The 18,654-nt window shown below is 33.9% G+C and overlaps 2 protein-coding genes across 2 annotated transcripts in view; both read left to right on the top strand.

The window, feature by feature from the left end:
* LOC132274613 (tetratricopeptide repeat domain-containing protein PYG7, chloroplastic) overlaps positions 1–4,968 on the top strand; it is a 5,839-nt gene extending 871 nt beyond the window's left edge. Inside the window, exons 2-5 of the mRNA XM_059775931.1 lie at positions 492–546; positions 1,103–1,395; positions 2,955–3,101; positions 4,457–4,968. Of these exons, the coding sequence (XP_059631914.1) occupies positions 492–546; positions 1,103–1,395; positions 2,955–3,101; positions 4,457–4,741 (780 nt within the window). The 3' untranslated portion in view covers positions 4,742–4,968. The remainder of the gene's footprint in view (positions 1–491; positions 547–1,102; positions 1,396–2,954; positions 3,102–4,456) is intronic.
* Positions 4,969–11,574: 6,606 nt separating this feature from the next.
* Positions 11,575–13,262, top strand: LOC132272964 (uncharacterized). The gene is made up of 2 exons (XM_059774022.1): positions 11,575–11,745; positions 12,351–13,262. Exons 1-2 carry the CDS (start codon positions 11,575–11,577, stop codon positions 13,260–13,262), a joined length of 1,083 nt encoding a protein of 360 aa, XP_059630005.1.
* Positions 13,263–18,654: the final 5,392 nt, after the last annotated feature.

The raw sequence follows: 18,654 nt of genomic DNA, 5'->3' as shown, positions 1-18,654 counted from the left end.
TCTTTTGGAATTTTTAGTTTAAATCTTTCGTTTTATTGGTTGTTTTGAACATATATCAAGCATGTTGAATTGGGTTCAAGAATCTATTTTCTTTGTTGTCTTGCTTCCAAGCTTCTGTTTGGCTATTGGAAAGAGTGAGGAAAGGACATGAAAAATGCTTGAAAGTGTATTTGTGTAAGGGTGTGGTTGGGTGCTCCTCTTGAATCTGAATTTCCCATCGGCAACTTACAAGGCATTTCAGTGTAATAGCATACATTTTGAATATGTCCATAGGAGCAAATGATAACCATCTATCAAAGATGTTAATTTTTTTTTAATTATTTTCATTTCTAGGAAACGTAAAAGCAAGACATGCCATGAAATATGGTGAAGTCCTTAATGGTCCCATTTTTTTGTGATGAAACTTGAATTCTGTTTGAGCATCAGAGGGTTCATTATAGTTCCTTTTTATATGCAGTTGCTAACTTTATCTTTTATCACTATGAATGTAGATATTTGGAAGGGAAGTGGCAACAGGGATGCCTTTGACCTCAACAAAACTCGAGGGTAATTCTCTTTCTCAATTTGCATTTATTTATTTATAATTGATCCTAGTGTTGTAATTACTAGAGATAATACAATTCAGTGTCTCTCTTTCTGTGTGTGCTTGGTGTGGGGTGGGGGGTTAAGGTAGATCAATCTGCAATCCAACCATGAATCTGATTCACACTTTCAGCCATGTACTGGCTGGGTGCCACGGTGACTGTTGTTATTAATGCCCTACAGAGTGAATCTTGGGACTGAATTCCATTTATGGAGTGAATTAATCTGATAATTTTCCAAGAAAAAGATATTTGTTTAATATTTGAGCACAATATTTTGGTTATCCTCAGCGGAAGCCTCTCTGCTTTTTTGTCACTTCATTAGCCAATAGAAGGAGGTTGTTCATGCTGAGTAAGGATCTATCTTTCTTCCTTGAGAGGTCTTAGCCTCTGGCTATCTTATTAGCATGCTCTCTCTCTCTCCCTTTCTCTAATTTTCTCTCTTTCCATCGTGTAACTTCTGCACATGTGAATAATTTATATTAAAAACTCATAAAGTCGACGTCATCCTCCTGTTGCAGAACTCTCGTGGAGCCCTTTGATTAATGAAGATAGTGTAGATGTGAAAAGGCCATTAATTTGTATATCTGCTTTCTCATGTGGAGCAATCTCATTATTTACATCTGCACAAGTGGCACAAGCAAGTGTTGATGTCAAAATAAATGAGGTTTATGAGATTGGGGAGTTATTTGAATTGGGAATCCAGCTCTCCTACCTTCTTTTACTGTTAGGCTTGCTCGGGGTTGGAAGCTTCTTCGTGATTCGTCAAGTCCTTGTCCGTAGAGAACTTGACCTCTCCGCAAAAGAATTGCAAGTAAGAACCTGTATTTCTTTCCTTTTTGTGGAAGAGTTATCGACCTGTATTATTTTTGGTTGCATATCTTTAAATTGACTAAGATATGCTGTCTGCAAATTATATTTTCCAACTACTGTGTTAACAAAGATGGTGTTGAAGTAATTTTTGGAATTGAGGATTGCATAATGGTAAATATGCATTTTTTTAATTTTGTGATATTAGTTATTAACGTCTAAGAAATTGGCAAGTATTTTGTTCCTATTTCTTGTTGCGGTTGCTTATATTGTTCGAGAGATTGTCTACTTTATGTATCTTGAACATTTGCCCATCTGAGATAATAATATTCAAGTAAAATTTGGACTGAAGGATTGCATTATAGTAAATGACATACTTCAAATTTGTAATATGAAACTTGTAATAAACTCCTAGAAATTCATAAGTATTTGTGATAATTTTTTCTGTAGTTGCTTATATTTGTTTGATAGGTTCTACTCTCTAGTCTCTTGTTTGTATAATATTTTCCCTAGTGAAAACTTGATACACATGCCAAATGTATCTTTAGGAATTTCATTTTTATTTACTTTTTCCCTTTATATTCTCTATTCATTAATCTGTTGCATTTAGTAGTACGGGGTAGCATACTTAATAATTTTTATATAAATAAGAAGAGCATATTTTAGTAGAGAAGAGTCTCAATGTAGACATCAGGAGTGGAGGCAGGCAAGGCCCACAGGGGACAGCTGCCCCCACCCCCCAAATTTTTTTTCTTCTTATTTTATATCTATAGTTTTATAAATTTTACAAAATCCCCCCTAGATTATTGGATTATGAGACTTGAGCTCTAAATTTTGTTTTTGTTCTGTTATATAATTTTCTTCCATTACCCCTCTATTATTTTGATGATAACTGTATTGTGTGCTTGTTGTTGGGATATGTTATTCTATAGATTTATATACTTTATTGTTCATAGTTTGGAAGACGTATGTTAATTTAGATGCCATCTTTTTCTTGAATATTAAATATAACATGCTATTAAAAAATTTCATTTTTGAATACTTTTTATCCTACCCTACTGTTATTCCAGACCGCACCCATGTTTCTAATTAACAAAATTGAAAACTTCATCAATGCGAACCAAAACGCAGGTTTGCAACCCAGAAAACCTAAGCTAATTTTAATCTTATGCTGATTTTCGGATTGATTTGTGGTTCATATATGCATGTGAATTGTAACTCGTCCTTGAGTTTTCAAGAAATCCTCATATGATAAGTTGCTACTGCTTGCAGTGTATGCTTTCTCCTCATATATGTATGCTAATGTATTTTTATTGCTCCCATGTTGAATTAACTGCATGTGTTATTAGAGCCAAAATGAAGACTCGATATTGGTTTTATAAAATTGTCAAAGGCACTCATTTCTTTCATGTCAAGTATTTTTTTTTTAATAAAAATTTTTCATATTATGATATCCTCTACTTCAGTGGATATTGGACAATGGTATGTCTGCAATATGCTAACTCTCTCTCTCTGGGCACTTTCGTTCTTTCTGTTCTTTATTTTTTAAAAAATAAATCTCAGGAGCAGGTAAGAAGTGGTGATGCTACTGCCACTGGGTTGTTTGAACTTGGAGCAGTGATGTTGAGGAGAAAATTTTATCCAGCTGCTACTAAGTTCTTGCTTCAGGCGATTGAGAAATGGGATGGAGATGATCAGGATCTTGCTCAAGTATGTTACTCTTTGACTTTGATATCAGAATATGATAGCCTTAGGTAATTGTATTTTGTGCATATTGTGACTTCTAATCCATCAATAACTAAATTTAGCCATTCTAGTATGAAGAATATTATATTCCTAGCAGTCAGGGCTGTAACTGGATGATCAGGTAATTAAACAATTCTTGGCTGTGATCAATGGATAATTTTCTGATATGCATCAACAGACCTGCTCAATTTTGTGATTTGCATCAACAGACCTGCTCAATTTTGTGCCATCTACCTGCAGTAATGGGCTTATTGCCAATTCATCGTCAATCTTATTTGTACTCTTGAAGAATCATCTTTCTGGTTCGATCAATCTGGGCAAACCCAGGTGTAAATGTACACTTTAGCCACTCAGTCTTGCTTTGTGATATCCTTATAGACATTAATCTTAGCCGTCATGCAAACTTGATTTATAGTTCTATGAACATGTGCATTCTGTCTTGATCTAACTTTATTTAAACTAACACTGTGATGTGTTCTAAAATATAGGTTTGTTTTTTAAGTCGTAAGTTCCATAATCCTACACCATACAACTCAACTCAAAAAAACCTTTGAATTCCAGTCGTGGGGTTTGCCGCAAATTCAACTTTATTAAGATTGTTGACTCATGGGACTTCTTCATTTGCGGCAAATCCGACATGATTGGAATTCAAAGATTTTCTGAGCCTGCACAAAATGTGACTTTTGAGACCAATGTACAAAATTAAAAATCAACACGCCCACTAGATTGGAAGTAGTACTAATTAGAGATAAATGAGAGATACAACTCAGATGGTTTGAGCATTTGCTTTGAAGATTAATGATTGTGCCAATTATGAAAAATGATGTAATCCACTTTGAGGGTGTCGTTAGGGCAGAGGAAGGCCAAAATCGTTATGGGTTGAGGTAATAATGGAACACATGGTAACCTTTGGTTTGAATGGAATTTTGGTTTTATATTCTATGAAAAGAAATTATGGCCCTGTAAACACAAGAATTGTGAAACAAAATTCTTATCTAAGGCCAAATAGTAGGATAAGGCTCCGTTAAGTTGTGCATGTTCAATCAAAATTTATATTCTTGCTTCTTGCCATGGTTTATGTTTTGGTTTCCTTGTTTTTTTCCCCTAAACTTGTTAGTTTGCACAGATAGATCCTTTCCACATTACTCTTTTTTCCCATTTAGTAATTAAGAAAAAGATCTGAATTATGTCTGAAAATGAGAAATGCTATAAAAAAAATAATAATAAAAGACACAATTCGCGTTCTCTGTTTCCTCCTGATGGGAGTTTCCGTGACTTTAATTTCTGATATATATTCTTCTCCTCAAATATTTTAACAGGTTTACAATGCCCTTGGTGTCAGTTATGTCCGTGACGGGAAGCTTGAAAAGGGAATACTTCAGTTTGAGAATGCTGTGAAGCTTCAACCAGGCTATGTCACAGCCTGGAACAACCTCGGTGATGCCTACGATAAGAAGAAAGACATCAAGTCTGCTCTCAAGGCATTTGAAGAAGTCCTGCTTTTTGATCCAAACAACAAGGTGGCACGACCTCGTCGAGATGCTTTAAAGGACAAAGTACAGATGTACAAAGGAGTTCCCACTCTAAAATCGAAGCAGAGATAATTTGTGCAGCATGCTGAATTTTGACACTTTCTTCATATTCCATTCTGCTTTAACCATGACTTTATTAGATCTTACACATATCAAGAACTCCAGGTGACTCGAGACGGGATTTGAATGGTAAACAAATGACTAAATGTTCGTGAGTTTGATTGTATTGTGGGTGTAAAGGAAATTTTTTTTATCATCTTGTTTAATAGAACATCAAAAAGGGGCTTATGTTTATTTCATTTGAAGAAGCCTGCATGCCATTCATTTTCATGATTCTTTCCACATAGAAAAGCTAAATTGCAGTTATCCAATGTTTCCAAATTTGCAACTCTTCTTTAGGTTGTTGGCTAGGTGTTTTTTGTGGAGCAGGTATTTGGTGCCATTTGTGCAGGTGCATGCTGGCATAGACGGCTACGATGTGCCCAGTGCATGGTACATAGGACACAACATGTATTTTCCCCTTTTTGAGATCATTTCCAATGCTCTTCTGTAAAAAAAGAAAATGATTTGATAACATAATCAATTTATAAAGGATTATAAGTTTATAACACGCTTGCAGATAGAATTTTAGCAAAAAAATCTTGTCTTCCATAGATTTTATTTTTCCACTTTTTTCCTTTTCAAATGGACCATCAAGCAAGGTGTGGGAAAGTGCTATAATAACCTATCCAAAAATGCAACGGCTACTAATTAAACAACATAGTCGTCACATTCTCAACAGAGCATTTGGTTAGCATGAACTTTTTATAAGAAATTTGTAATATTGTTTCATTAGTGGAGAGTTTTTTTTTAGTTAACTCGAGGTGTCCGGGATGACATGAACCCTTAGACTCCTCAACAACCCGATTAATCTCCGAGGACTCGGAAAGGCGCCTCTCCATCCGAGCCGGGTAAGTCACTGCAGAGGCAGCAAATGTTAGCCACAAAGAATACTCAGCAGGAGTCGAACTCAGACCTTGAATTTGCTAAGCACCAACGTCCAGCGAGTAAATCGCTGGACCATATTCGAAGTGAATAAAAACAAATGATGGACATTTCACAACTATCTTGATGAATTCTATACTAATAAATATATGCATCATGCAAAAGGCACAAAATAATAATAATAATAATAATAATAATAATAATAATATATAATATATATGATTGGGTTTATACATGCGTACATATATTCGATCAAATACATATTTAGTATTTTTTTTTTAAAGTTTGCATTATAAATTAGGACTAGTTATTAATTCGCTTACTTCTTTGTGATTATGAAAAAAAGCCTTAATTTAAAGGTAAGGAAATTGTAACCTAACAGGAGTCCTAATTTATCAGTGAAGAAAGCTCACTTCTTTTGTGAGACTTGATAAGAAAGATGAGGGCATAATATAATTATACAACTTTTATCGGAAAATAAAATTTTTGCGTATTTTATGAATGAAACATTTGGAAGAAAATCAACTACGGGAATCTTACTTTCTCAAAAACTTTCCTATTCATGCTAACCAAACATCTAATTTTTAATTTTTTTTTATAGTTAATGCTAACCAAACTAAGCGTAAATTGACTCGATCATCATGCTAATTTTAAAAACAAATATGTAACATTAAAAACAATTTAAAAAAAACAAATAGCAATAGCTTTTAATATTGTTCGTGTTTGTGTGACACGTATATTTTAAAAAATATATGTTTCTAAGTAGTTTTTCTTTACTGATTCTCAAGTTAATTATTATTATTTTAATTTTTGGGCAAAGCATTTTATGTGTGCATATGTCAAAAGTAAGACAAATTTGCGGTACATTTATTATCCCATGTCATGGAAATTTTAATTGAATTATAGCATTTTAGTTTTAAAAGTTATTGAATTTCTTTGATGGAATAGGGGAGAGAGAGATAGGGGATTAGTGGGGTGGGAGTGACTTTATTTTGGCGGTTTAGGCTTTCATCCAATGAATCCAGCTTGCACACATGTTCGAGCTGGATCCATTGGGTGTGGTACAGTCCAATCACATAGGATTCCATTCGGGGTGGTCACGTGATTAAAAAGGCCTTTTATATATATATATATAAATTTAGTATAACATCCTGCTTAATTGTAAAAAGTTACGTCTCGCAAAGAACACGTGTATAAAGAAAATTTCTGCAGCGGTTTGAAAAGAGTATAGGGTAAAGAGTTTTAGAGTTTTTCGAAATTATGTAGGGAATTGTAAAATATATTAGAGAAAGTTGCAAGGTTCTAGAATGTCGGAAATCTTGTAAATAAATAGTTGTAGGGAAGTAAAGAATATCAAGAATGGTAGAGAGTTTTGTAGGGTATAATTAAGTAGGTGATTAATGTGAAAATTTTGGAAGGATGCTATAAATAGGTGATAGTGTCATTTGTGCTTGAAGTGAGAGAGTCTCACATATATATATATATATCCTCTTTGCAGTCAATCACAAGCATACCATGCTCATATCTAAAAACTTTGCATTCGGGAATCTCAAAAAGGAGCATTAAAAAATTACAAGATATATTTTCATAATGTCTAGTTTGGGTTAACTACTACTTTTTGTAAATCTTGAGGGACAAGAAATATTTTCCTAAAGCATATATTTTCATAATGTCTAGTTTGGGTTAACTACTACTTTTTGTAAATCTTGAGGGACAAGAAATATTTTCCTAAAGCTAGTTTGGGTTAACTACTACTTTTTGTAAATCTTGAGTTCACTTGGCATATTCCAGTTCTTTGTCCCTACCACTTAGACACGCCATCAGCATGCTTGGCCTTGCCACGCCGGCCCTCCATTTTCATGTGCTTCAGCACATGCACTTGACTACGGTGGCTACAACAAATAAAAACTTCTGGTGCGCAAGTGTGCAAGCGATGTGTTTGTTGACAATACTTCATAAATTTTGTTTCTAATTTATGTTCTTAATAATTATTTGTTTGTAGGAATGTTTTATAAATTTTGTTTCCGATCAATCTCTGTTTCGATTGATTGATGTGCATGTTTGATATTTTCGTTTCCACATCTCGTTCTGAAAGTTCAATCAGTCAAAATTTGATAAAGTTTGTGTGATTTGTTTAATCCAAAAGTATTATTTGTAGCTAATTTTAAAATTAAAAATATATATTCTTACAATGTGCCGCGGTGATTTGAGAATATATATATATAATTTTTTCTCTTGGTCGCAAATGAATTATTTATCAACACAGATTCCATGATTCATGGTAGCAGATCCCAAGTTAATTGCACTCTCAAAGTTCTAGCTACATCATTAAAGAGAACAAGATTTAGAAAATAGTAAAGTGATAAAGTTGAAAAATTAAAGAGAACAAGATTTAGAAAATAATAAAGTGATAAAGTTGAAAATTTATAAGTAAGAAAAAAAAATAGAACAAAGGATGTTTTTTAGAATATGTATACATAGTGGTAGAGTATCTCCAATCGTTAGTGTATATGTTTTTTTGTGATCTCCAACAATTGTGTATATTTTTTTGTGATGTAAATCTGATGTGTCATAATAAATTTACACAAAATTTATTTTTAGCTACACCGGTTGCTTTATACCTTTTGTGTAAAAATATATCTCCTAATAACAATCAACCAGTATCATGCCTGGACTCCACATAATTTTTACAAACCTACTTAATATAGGTTGATTAGTTAATGTAATGAGAAAGAGGAAGGATAAAGGAAATATGTTGATGTGGATGTGTAAAAAAGTTATATAAAATATACAATAATTTTACATATTGATGATGTGGTAATGTATCTTAATAGATTATCGAAGATACAAAAAAAATTACACCTCATACGTGACAGTGTAAATTTTATATAAAAGAATATTTTAACAGACTGTTCAAGATGTTTATCAAAATTTTATTATGGAGTTTTAATCAGCATATTTTTTAGTTGTTATTTGCACGTGTTTTGTAATTTACAGATCGTTTGTCAAGCTCGCATTCCTCTTTATTGATCTTGGTTTCATAAAGTTTAAGCAGAATAAACTGCAAAAATTAGATTGCTACTAGGATTATGACAAACGGATTTTGTTAATGTAATCTTTGACGCATCAGAATCATTTCGCTAGTTGAAAAATAATGGTACAACTTACTTATAACAACATATATATATATATATATATATATATATATATATAGTAATGAATTTGGGGTATGGTTGGTTGCGGGCAGCTTATGAATTCCTCAGTGTTCTACATTCTAGTCCATTTATTCATGGCCAAAAGAAGGTGCAAATCATGTTCATAATCTTTTAGTTTGCTGCTCAACTTTAACTTGTAGTTGTACATATATAGAAGTATGCATACAGCAATTTAAATACATAATTTTATAGAATATTAGTAAATTAATTATGCACATGTATGTTGATTCTCATTTTGAATTTTCGTTATATCATTTTAAAGCAATTTAAATACATAATTTTATAGAATATTATGTATAATGAATTTTTGTTATACATAATTTTATAGAATATTAGCAAAAAAAAAAAAAATTCCTGATCAAATAAATAAATATATAGTAATCAAGAAGGAGGATTGCAATGCAAGAGAGACAATGGGAGTGTTAGTCTCCAAAATTGGAGTAAATGTGCTTTTTTTCCTCTCCCTGGAGTAGTAGAATCTTCAAGCTGGTTATATGTAATGGGTGGGCACTTGTCCATTTACCCAAAAACTTAAATTATTGGGTAGTGCTGTATACCCCACCCATTTATACCTAATCACTTTCCCATCCGATTTCGATGTTAGACAAATGACCCTTGTTACATACTCCTCCACCCAAACTTGCAACGTCCTCGTTGCGGTTCGGGCCATCCTGCCTACCCGGGTGCTTGGCGTGACATCGGATCAAGGACTGAGTCTAACTCTAATACCAACTGTAACGGGTAGACACTTACCCATTTACCCAAAAGTTCAAACTATTGGGTAGTACTGCATGCCCACCCATTTATACCCAATCACTTTCCCATTCGATTCCGATGTGGGACAAATGACCCTTATTACACTATGACATATTTGGGCTAGGAAGTTGGGTCCGAGATGGCTTGTAAAGCCCATTACAGTAAACCATACCTAGGGATGGCAATGGGGCGGGATGGGGCAGGGATCTCATTCCTCATCCCCATCCCCATCCCCGGTCAAATTTTTTACCCCCATCCCCTCCCCACCCTGCTACATTAGCCCCCGTTCCCGGCCCGCATAACTTTTTTAAAATTCCAATTCACCTTCAACAAAATCAACACAATTATAAAATTTTTCAACCTAATAATTTAATAAAACTGCAGCACAATTATAACAATTTAAAATATATCATTTCAACCCGATCAAAATTATAGCAAAACCACATATAATATTTTTTGGAATAGTCTGGAAATTTTCAACATGATCAATCAAAATAAATAACATTCTTCTAACAATGACTATGATGTGAGGAAATAGATTTAGGGTTTCAAAAGTGAATATATTATATATATAGTTATTTAATTTAGTAATATTTTATAACATGTAATGGCAGTTTTGTAAAAATACATTATAAACGGGGTAGGAGGGGCAGGGTTACCCTCCCTCAGCCCCGCCCCGTCCCCAGCCGTAAATACAATCCCCATCCCCTCTCCATTTACATAAATGGGTCTCCAAACCTGCCATAGCAGGGGCGGGGTGGGGCGGGACCCGCCAGGTATGGAGATTTTATCAAAGATTAGGCTTGCCTATAGTGTTAACAATAATATAAGTAGAGTTTGGGCTGACAACACCCCTACAAAGTGGACCAGATTTTTGACAATGAAGTAGAATTTGGGTTGGGCTCGATTACCCAACACACCAAATGAGCCAACCGGATCTGAGACCAGGTTGAAAATTCTCAACCTAAACCCAATCCAAACTATGATGATATATTCTTACAAGTAGCATAATTTGGTAAGAAAATAGAGGGTTAAATAGTCTTTTACTTTGACATGATTTTTTATATTAAAATATTATTAAATCAGATAAGAATATAAAAGATATTTTATGGTACAGTCCAATTAATAAACCTTAAATGCACTAGTTAAGTATAATTTAATAAAACCTCAAGAGAGGTCTATATGTAATTTACCCTACCTACAAAAAATAAATAAAAAAATAAAAAAACCCACCTTCAAATTTGTTTCCTCGACGTAGACTAATAGATCCATCAAAAACACTTTCCATCAGACATTCATTTTTCATTGTGTGAGTTACTCATCAAAGAAGACCAAGTCAATAGATTCGTTTTCCTTCACAAAACCCCAACATGAAGTTTAAAGATTAGGGCATATATATATAACACATGCAAAATTGAAAAGTGAGTAAAAATTTATCAATGTCAGCCCAACAATATACACTCGAATTTTTCAAAGAGAAATTAAAGGTTCCAATCTATATGTTATGAGTTAGTATAAGAGAGAGAAAGAATTAAGATTTCTTTGCCTGAGTTTTATGAACTTTTTGTTTTAAGAAGCCTGATGTGGGACTAAGCCTCGTCAAATTTGGTGATAAAAGCTCGGTCATGAATAATGTGCGAAAAATATTTGACATGAAACGACCCATTTAGCAAACAGTATGTGCTATTCGGGTCAATTTAAACAGTCAATTAAATATGAGATGAAAAACAGACCCAAATCCATTAATTTCATTTTTTATTTTTTATTTTTTTTAAATCAATCCTTTTTCGTTTAGAAATTGATGTCGGATGAAAAACTGACACTGATAGACTCCATCATCACGATGACTCCATCTTTCTCTCTCTATAAATGTGTGTATATAATAACAGAGAAGGCTGAATCACAAAACCCTTGCCCTAACTTGGAACTCTACACTCTTCAAAGAATACAATGGTGAAAGACAAGCAGTTAGCCATAGAAAATTTCAGAGCAGCTATTCTCAGAATCGCAAGCTCTGACCCAACCAAACCCTTACCGGACGCCCGAAAAACCCTCATCGATAAACGCATTCGGCAATTCTTCACCAACCATCGCACTCCCGATCATCCCACCTACCCTGCGGTAATCAACTATCTATCTTTATATATATATATATATAAATATGCATACACGTGAATAATGAAATTTGGTACTTTTAGCTCCATTACTCTATCATACTTAGTTTTAGTTTTTTAGGGTTTATGATGTGGGAATTGGAAGGTCAGTGCTTGTTAGTCTGCATATATAAGACTGTTTAAATGTTTGTATTTTTCATTTTTCATTTTTGTTTTTTTATATGCATTATTTTATACTTTATGAGTAGAATACTTGATCAATTGTAAATACACTGCATCACTGGTTTCTGATGATACCATACGTGTGTGATAAAAGAATGCATATGCATGTTTGCTATAATTATTCTACTTTTGTTTGTTAATAGGCAGATCTATAATCTGGTTCTTTTTCTCCAATTGACATGGCATTGGGACACTGGACCAAGCAAAATTCCCTAGAAGATGCTTAAAGAGGACCGAAGTTTACATATATATATATATATATATATATATATATATATATATACATACATATATGTTGCTTTTGGTGTATATGAACTAAACATTGATTTGTTTGTTTGTGCGCATCTCAATTGACGAGATTCTGATTTTGGGTGGTGTCATGTGGTGCAGATGATACATAGGGCAATTGAGGAGTTGAATGAGGAAGATGGTTGTAGTGAAGAGTCCATTTCTAATTTTATTAGAAAGGAGTACAAGGATTTGCCATGGGCGCATTCCACGATCCTGAATCATCATCTGGAGAAGCTTTGTAAGAGTGGGGAGATTGTTTCGACTCTTCAAAATTCTTACTTGGTCATTGATGCTAATCATGCTATCATGAACGAAAAGCCTACTCTTGGCTCTGAAAGGAAGGGACCGAATACGAAGGGGAGGAAGAAGCAGGGGAGAAAATGGGGTAGGCAGCGTAAGAAAGAAGAGATTGAATGTCAACCAATGGAAGTGCTTGAAGGAGAAGAAGAAAATCAAGCATTAGAAGATCATACTGAAGTGGTTGACAAACAAGATCAAGGACAAAATAACGAGATGTCACAGTTTTGTGATGATGGTGAGAAGGGTGTTGGTTGCGACTTAAGGGTGCCGCCTGGTGAGGGTCTTGGGACCATAATGGAAGAAGAAAAGAAAGAACTTTTAGAGGAGGAGGAAGAGATTGGCTATCAACCAATGGAAGTGATTGAAGGAGAAGAAGAAAATCGAGCATTAGAAGATCATACCCAAGTGGTTGACAAACAAGATCAAGGACAAAATAATGAGATGTCACAGTTTTGTGATGATGGCGAGAAGGGGGTTGGTTGTGACTTAGGGGTGCTGCCTGATGAGTGTCTTGGGACCATAATGGAAGAAGAAAAGAAAGAACTTTTAGAGGAGGAGGAAGAGCAGCTGATGAAAAGACCTGGAGAGGAGTGTTTTGATACTTTTGGTTTGCAGCCACAACAGCAACCTGAGCTTCCAATTCCAGAAAATTCTTCCGAACTAAAATTGTGGGTAGATTTGAATTTTACTCCAGATCATCTGGAGCAGTAGACACAAGAGATGCCACAGCATAAGCGATTACTGCCTCAGCGAGGGGAGGCCTAAGCAGTAACAAAAGAAGCTGGAGCAACCATAGTGCCGAGGAAGGCCTAACCCTTACTCTAATATTGACCACTGATTGTAAGACTCCCAAAGCTTTCACCAACATCCATTTTCAAATCTCTCTCAAATCTCCATAGTTTTTGTTTTCAGATTTTTACCATTCCTCTTTGATCACCTTATGAACAGTCTCAGATGTTGTAAGTTACAGTAACTCTCTATTTATAAACTCAAATATTCATTATTTATTTATTTTTAAGAATAAGTTCTGTTATTCACTATATCTATACTTTTGTACATTGTGTGAGTTCAATCATTATTATTATTTTTTAATATTAGACTATACAATATATTTTTTTAATATAAAATAAAACATGCTTGAAATTGGGGAAGTTTTGCTATGTTTCTGGTAGTAGTATTAAGGTTTGAAGTTGTATATCAAGTTATTTAGATCAGGAAGGTCAGAGGAATATGTAAAACTAGTTATGTGAGGTCAAGGTCTCAATTATCGAAGTCGATTTGGTGCCGCCAAACATAGCATCAATTTTTTCTTGATAGACATCAAATGGAAAATATTAAGTTGTCCATGGGAGACAAGATGTGCCATCTATTGCTGTAGCATAGAAAAGAAAAGAAAGAAGAAAAAAAAATGTTAAAACAAGTCTTTAATTTTAGGTAAATTTATAAAATAAAATAAAAATTTAACTCTTCGGTTCTTTATGTTGAACTATTCTAAACATTAGGTTTTGTGGTGGCATCCAAGTTATTGAGACACAGATATATTTAATGTGGAGTCATACGTGCATAAATTGGTTGAAAGCCAAAGATTCTGCCATTGATCAGAGATGCTCAGTTTGGCTAGCAACCATAGTTCTTGACTGCTTTCCCTGAACAATCTGCAGTTAGCAGTTGTGGAGTCAGTTACCAGAGAGAGAGAGAGAGCTCCTAACTAAGTAAGATGAAAAATTGTTAAAGTTCTCCTGAAAAAATAAATCTTCTTTATCTATCTTTCTTACTATGGATACGCTGGGGACATGCTGTAAACACATGACGTACATGCAGACACACTGCGGACATACTTGTATGATTAAAAAGAGGATTTTGAAAATTTTCAAAATAAAAAACAAAAAATATGAGTTAAAATATAAAATATGTGGAATTCTTTGAAAAGTTTCAATAACATGTAGGTCAAAACATAAAAAATAAATAAAAATTTAGATGTAAGTTATCAAATAATTTGATCCGCATGATCATTTTCTTAGAATATTACTTTCCTCCCCAACCAAAGTTTGAACTTAGGTTGATGCAAGTAGCTAAAAATTGAAGAGAACAATGAGAGCCCCAAAAACCAACCGGCCCTCCCACCGGAATGCCCAACCTAACCACCTTAAACCTCCATTCCTACTGACCACCAAGCACTCCCACAACCTTGATCACCCCATCATTCCACACCCCTAACCTCCAGTTTCAATCCTTAAAAAGACTCTCATCATAATGAAGCCCAACATCACAGACCCATACCACCTCACCCACAAACTAGCTCAACCAAAAATCCTTTACAAGTACCATTCTCCCTCACCACAATATGCAAACCACAACCAACAAATCCATCCAAAGCTCAAAAGAAAGTTTCTTTCTCACCCACCACAAAATACAAACCATAACCAAAGTTCACTGATGACCACAACCACATTATGGTTGACATCGATCCAGATAACACCTAGTCATTGATTGATGAGATTTTCAGGCTTCGTGTTGAACTTATGGAATTCAAAAGCAACTACAGGTACAAGCACCTTCTTGAGGAGGTTGACTGGCTCAGGGGTATCATCGGATATGGGCTGAAGAATCAAGCTACGCTGGGAGCTAGAGTCAATGATCTTAGTGATCAAATCATTGCTGCTAACCATCTTCACTCTATTGTTCTCTATCCTAATGTCACTGACAATTCAACTGCAAATGCAAATGCATCTGGTTATGTGATACCCCTCGATTCTAGAGCCACGGGTGATCAAGTCCGAGCACAGAATACAAGGGATATCAAACAATTAATATTTAAACAAGCATTGGAACACAAGATGAATTAAAAATAAACAGATAAGCTGAAAGTAAAACTAAATAATAAATTCTTATTTAAAAATCCTCAAATAAATAATGATTAAAATTCCATAATAAAATCCTCCAATCTTCTGATACCAGTAATCAATTAAACTACAACTCGGGAATCCATACTGTGGACCCCTAATAATATCCTAACTGACATAACTGAATCGAAAAAATAATAAGTTACTAATGAAGAAGAGTCCTACGTAGAGTCGGAAGAATGAATGGCTGTCTCTGCTCGGCACGAACAATCTCTAAGACTGGAACTGACGAACACCTGAAAAATAATGGTGGGTCAGGCCCACATACAAGTTCTAATCTACTACATCCCAAACAGAGACCCGATACACGTACACATCCTAATTAATTCAACAATAACTAAATAGTCCATATATAGATATATACACACACTAAAGGAACCTCACTAGACTATAGAGTTGTCTCAACCTGAATAGTAGGCAACATGCAAAACGCACATATAGTGGGCATGAGTACCTAGACCTACCAGGGTACACAACTACGCTATATCTAGCTACACATCCCTGGCAATATACGCACCCTAACCACTGATCCTGAGACTCAAGCTCATATCATGGTGTATAATTATATATTTAAAATCCGTCCTATCCAACCATCAAAAATAAACTATCCAATTATTATTTCAATACTATGTCATCCAACTATTCCGTTGACCTGACACGACTAAGTAGGACTTAACACTATGGTTAATCCGTTCCCTTATTAAAAATAGGTAGGACTTAACTCGTAAGTTAATCCGTCCCTAATATGCCCCATCCCATAATGGTGCATTAATCCATAACATATCCAAATAACAGTTTCCAATCCAAGGATAATGTAAATATATATATATTTTTACATCTAATAAACCAAATAAATATGATATAAATCTTATACACGTCCTTTGCATTTATTTCAGCAAAAATATCAATTCTAATTAGCATGCATTTAATTTACATCACAAGAATTTAACATGCATCTCAATTAAATTGTACATCCCCATGTACTCATTAAATTAATTTAAATCTAAACAATTGATTAAACTAATTTAATCCAACAATATTTAATTAATTTATCCTTTCTAAAATTAATTAAATTCCATACTTAGCATGTACACTTAAAACATGCATTCCAACTCTTAATGAATCTAATTAAATTAAATAAATATTTAATTCAGATTCATCAATCAAAAATATATTAATTTAATATTATAACATTAATAAATATATATATATATATATATATATATATATATATATATATATATTTAAAAACTGTTTAATGCATAACTAATTATTATTATTATTTTCCATGAATACAAGATTTACCTAACCAAAAATTAAATTTCAATTAAAATTAACAAGCTAATGCATTATTAAAAGAAAACGAAATTTAAATTTACAAAGCAAACTCACGCGTCATTTAGAGGAGAACGAAATTTACACTAGAAAGCACACTGATGCATCATTATAAGAGAAGGAAATTTAAATTAGAAAAGTAAACTGCTGCATCATTATTTAAAGCCTTTGACTTCATATCCCTTCCTTCTCGTTCGGCGTGCTTAGTTTATGCAAAACGAATTCTATTTGTGGTAACAAACTGATTCATTCTTTTAAGCCATTATTCATGCAAACAAATTCATGTTTAAAAAAAATACTAATAATGACACCACCAACAAACCATACCCAGTTCCGTAAAGAGTTAAATTCATCACAAATTCATTACTAAAACACACGAACTGTAGCTTCCAAAGTAATCTAATCAATTTATTTAAAGAATCTAGAATTAATCGAGCATGTATAGGGTACGAATCAAAGGAGAAGAGTTAGAAAAGAACTTGCCTTTAGGGATTAGATAAAAACCCTAACCTCCTTCTTCCTTTTCTCTTCCTTCCTCTTCCTTCTTTCTCTCTCTAAAATATAGTACGTAATATATTTTCTAACCTCTTTCACAACCCTATAATTATATATTTATAGTCAAATAAAATAACACTAATCCTTTTCCCAATCCAAGCCAAACTAATAATAAAAATAAAATAAAATCTAAATACTAAAAAGGTAACTAAAATATATGGTACGTATAATCTATGTGTAATCCTTTTTATATGTAATATATAAATATATATGACTTTCCTTATATATATATATATATTTAAATTCCTAAATAAATACACATCATCACACACAATTTCATTTAAACAATTAAATCAATTAACACATTTAACAAATAATTAAATCAATTAAACAAGTAAACAATTAGCCAAGAAATCAACTAAATAATTAAATGCAATTAAAATAATTTTTTTTTTAAAAAAAATACCGAGACTACTATCCTTTTAAAATCAGGGGTATTACAGGTTATGGCTTCCATCCTGAAGGTGATCAACAGCACACAGCTGCCAACATCTTACGCCAGAGTTCTTCATCTCATCTCCACCAGTCCTGTCACATCAACCACTATGCTGCTCCGCCAGGTTTGAATTTGAATTTGAATTCAAAAGCATCCTCTTCAAATAATGTCTCAGACCACCTTTCTACTATTCAAAAAGATGTGACATCTGATGGCCTTAAGGCCAATCCCACCTACGAGGTATGTCCACATATAACTTCATCACCTATTTTGGATAATAGGACTAACATTACCCCCACAATTTGTCAACCCTCACACTGCCTCTTACTTAATCCAACACCTACTAACCCTGCTGACCCACATGGTGTTACATCCCTTAACCCTCATCTCAAACCATCACGGGTTGAGGTTACTATGAGACAATCCAGATTACCATTAGACAATCTGCAGCACACTTCCAGCTAATGGTATTATTATCCCACCCCATGACATTGAAACTGTGGGCCTTTCCCATCTCAAAACAAGCATACTTGGCTATTTTGTCCACAAATCACTTCCCTTTGGGATGGTCAATGAAATTTCTCACTCTCTATGGTCTGAGAGAGGTCTCCTGAGAGTCACCAGCTCAGAGAAAGGCCTCTTTGAATTTCACTTTTCTTCAATTGAGCAATGCATTGCAGTACTGTCTGAGGGACCTTGGTTTATGGCTAACAGACCTATTTTTCTTAACCAATGGGAGCCACATTTCCAAAAATCAAAGCACACCTCTATCCCCATTTGGATCAAGCTGTTTGGGTTGCCTCTAAACTATTGGACCAAGCAAGGACTTAGCTACATCTCTGGCTTCATTGGAGCTCCTCTCTTTGCTGACCCC

Source organism: Cornus florida, unplaced genomic scaffold (assembly GCF_030987335.1).
Source record: "Cornus florida cultivar Cherokee Brave unplaced genomic scaffold, ASM3098733v1 CherokeeBrave_3.0.0_Hap2_Chr09, whole genome shotgun sequence".
Lineage (NCBI taxonomy): Eukaryota > Viridiplantae > Streptophyta > Magnoliopsida > Cornales > Cornaceae > Cornus > Cornus florida.
This window is presented reverse-complemented; position numbering and strand designations above follow the sequence as displayed.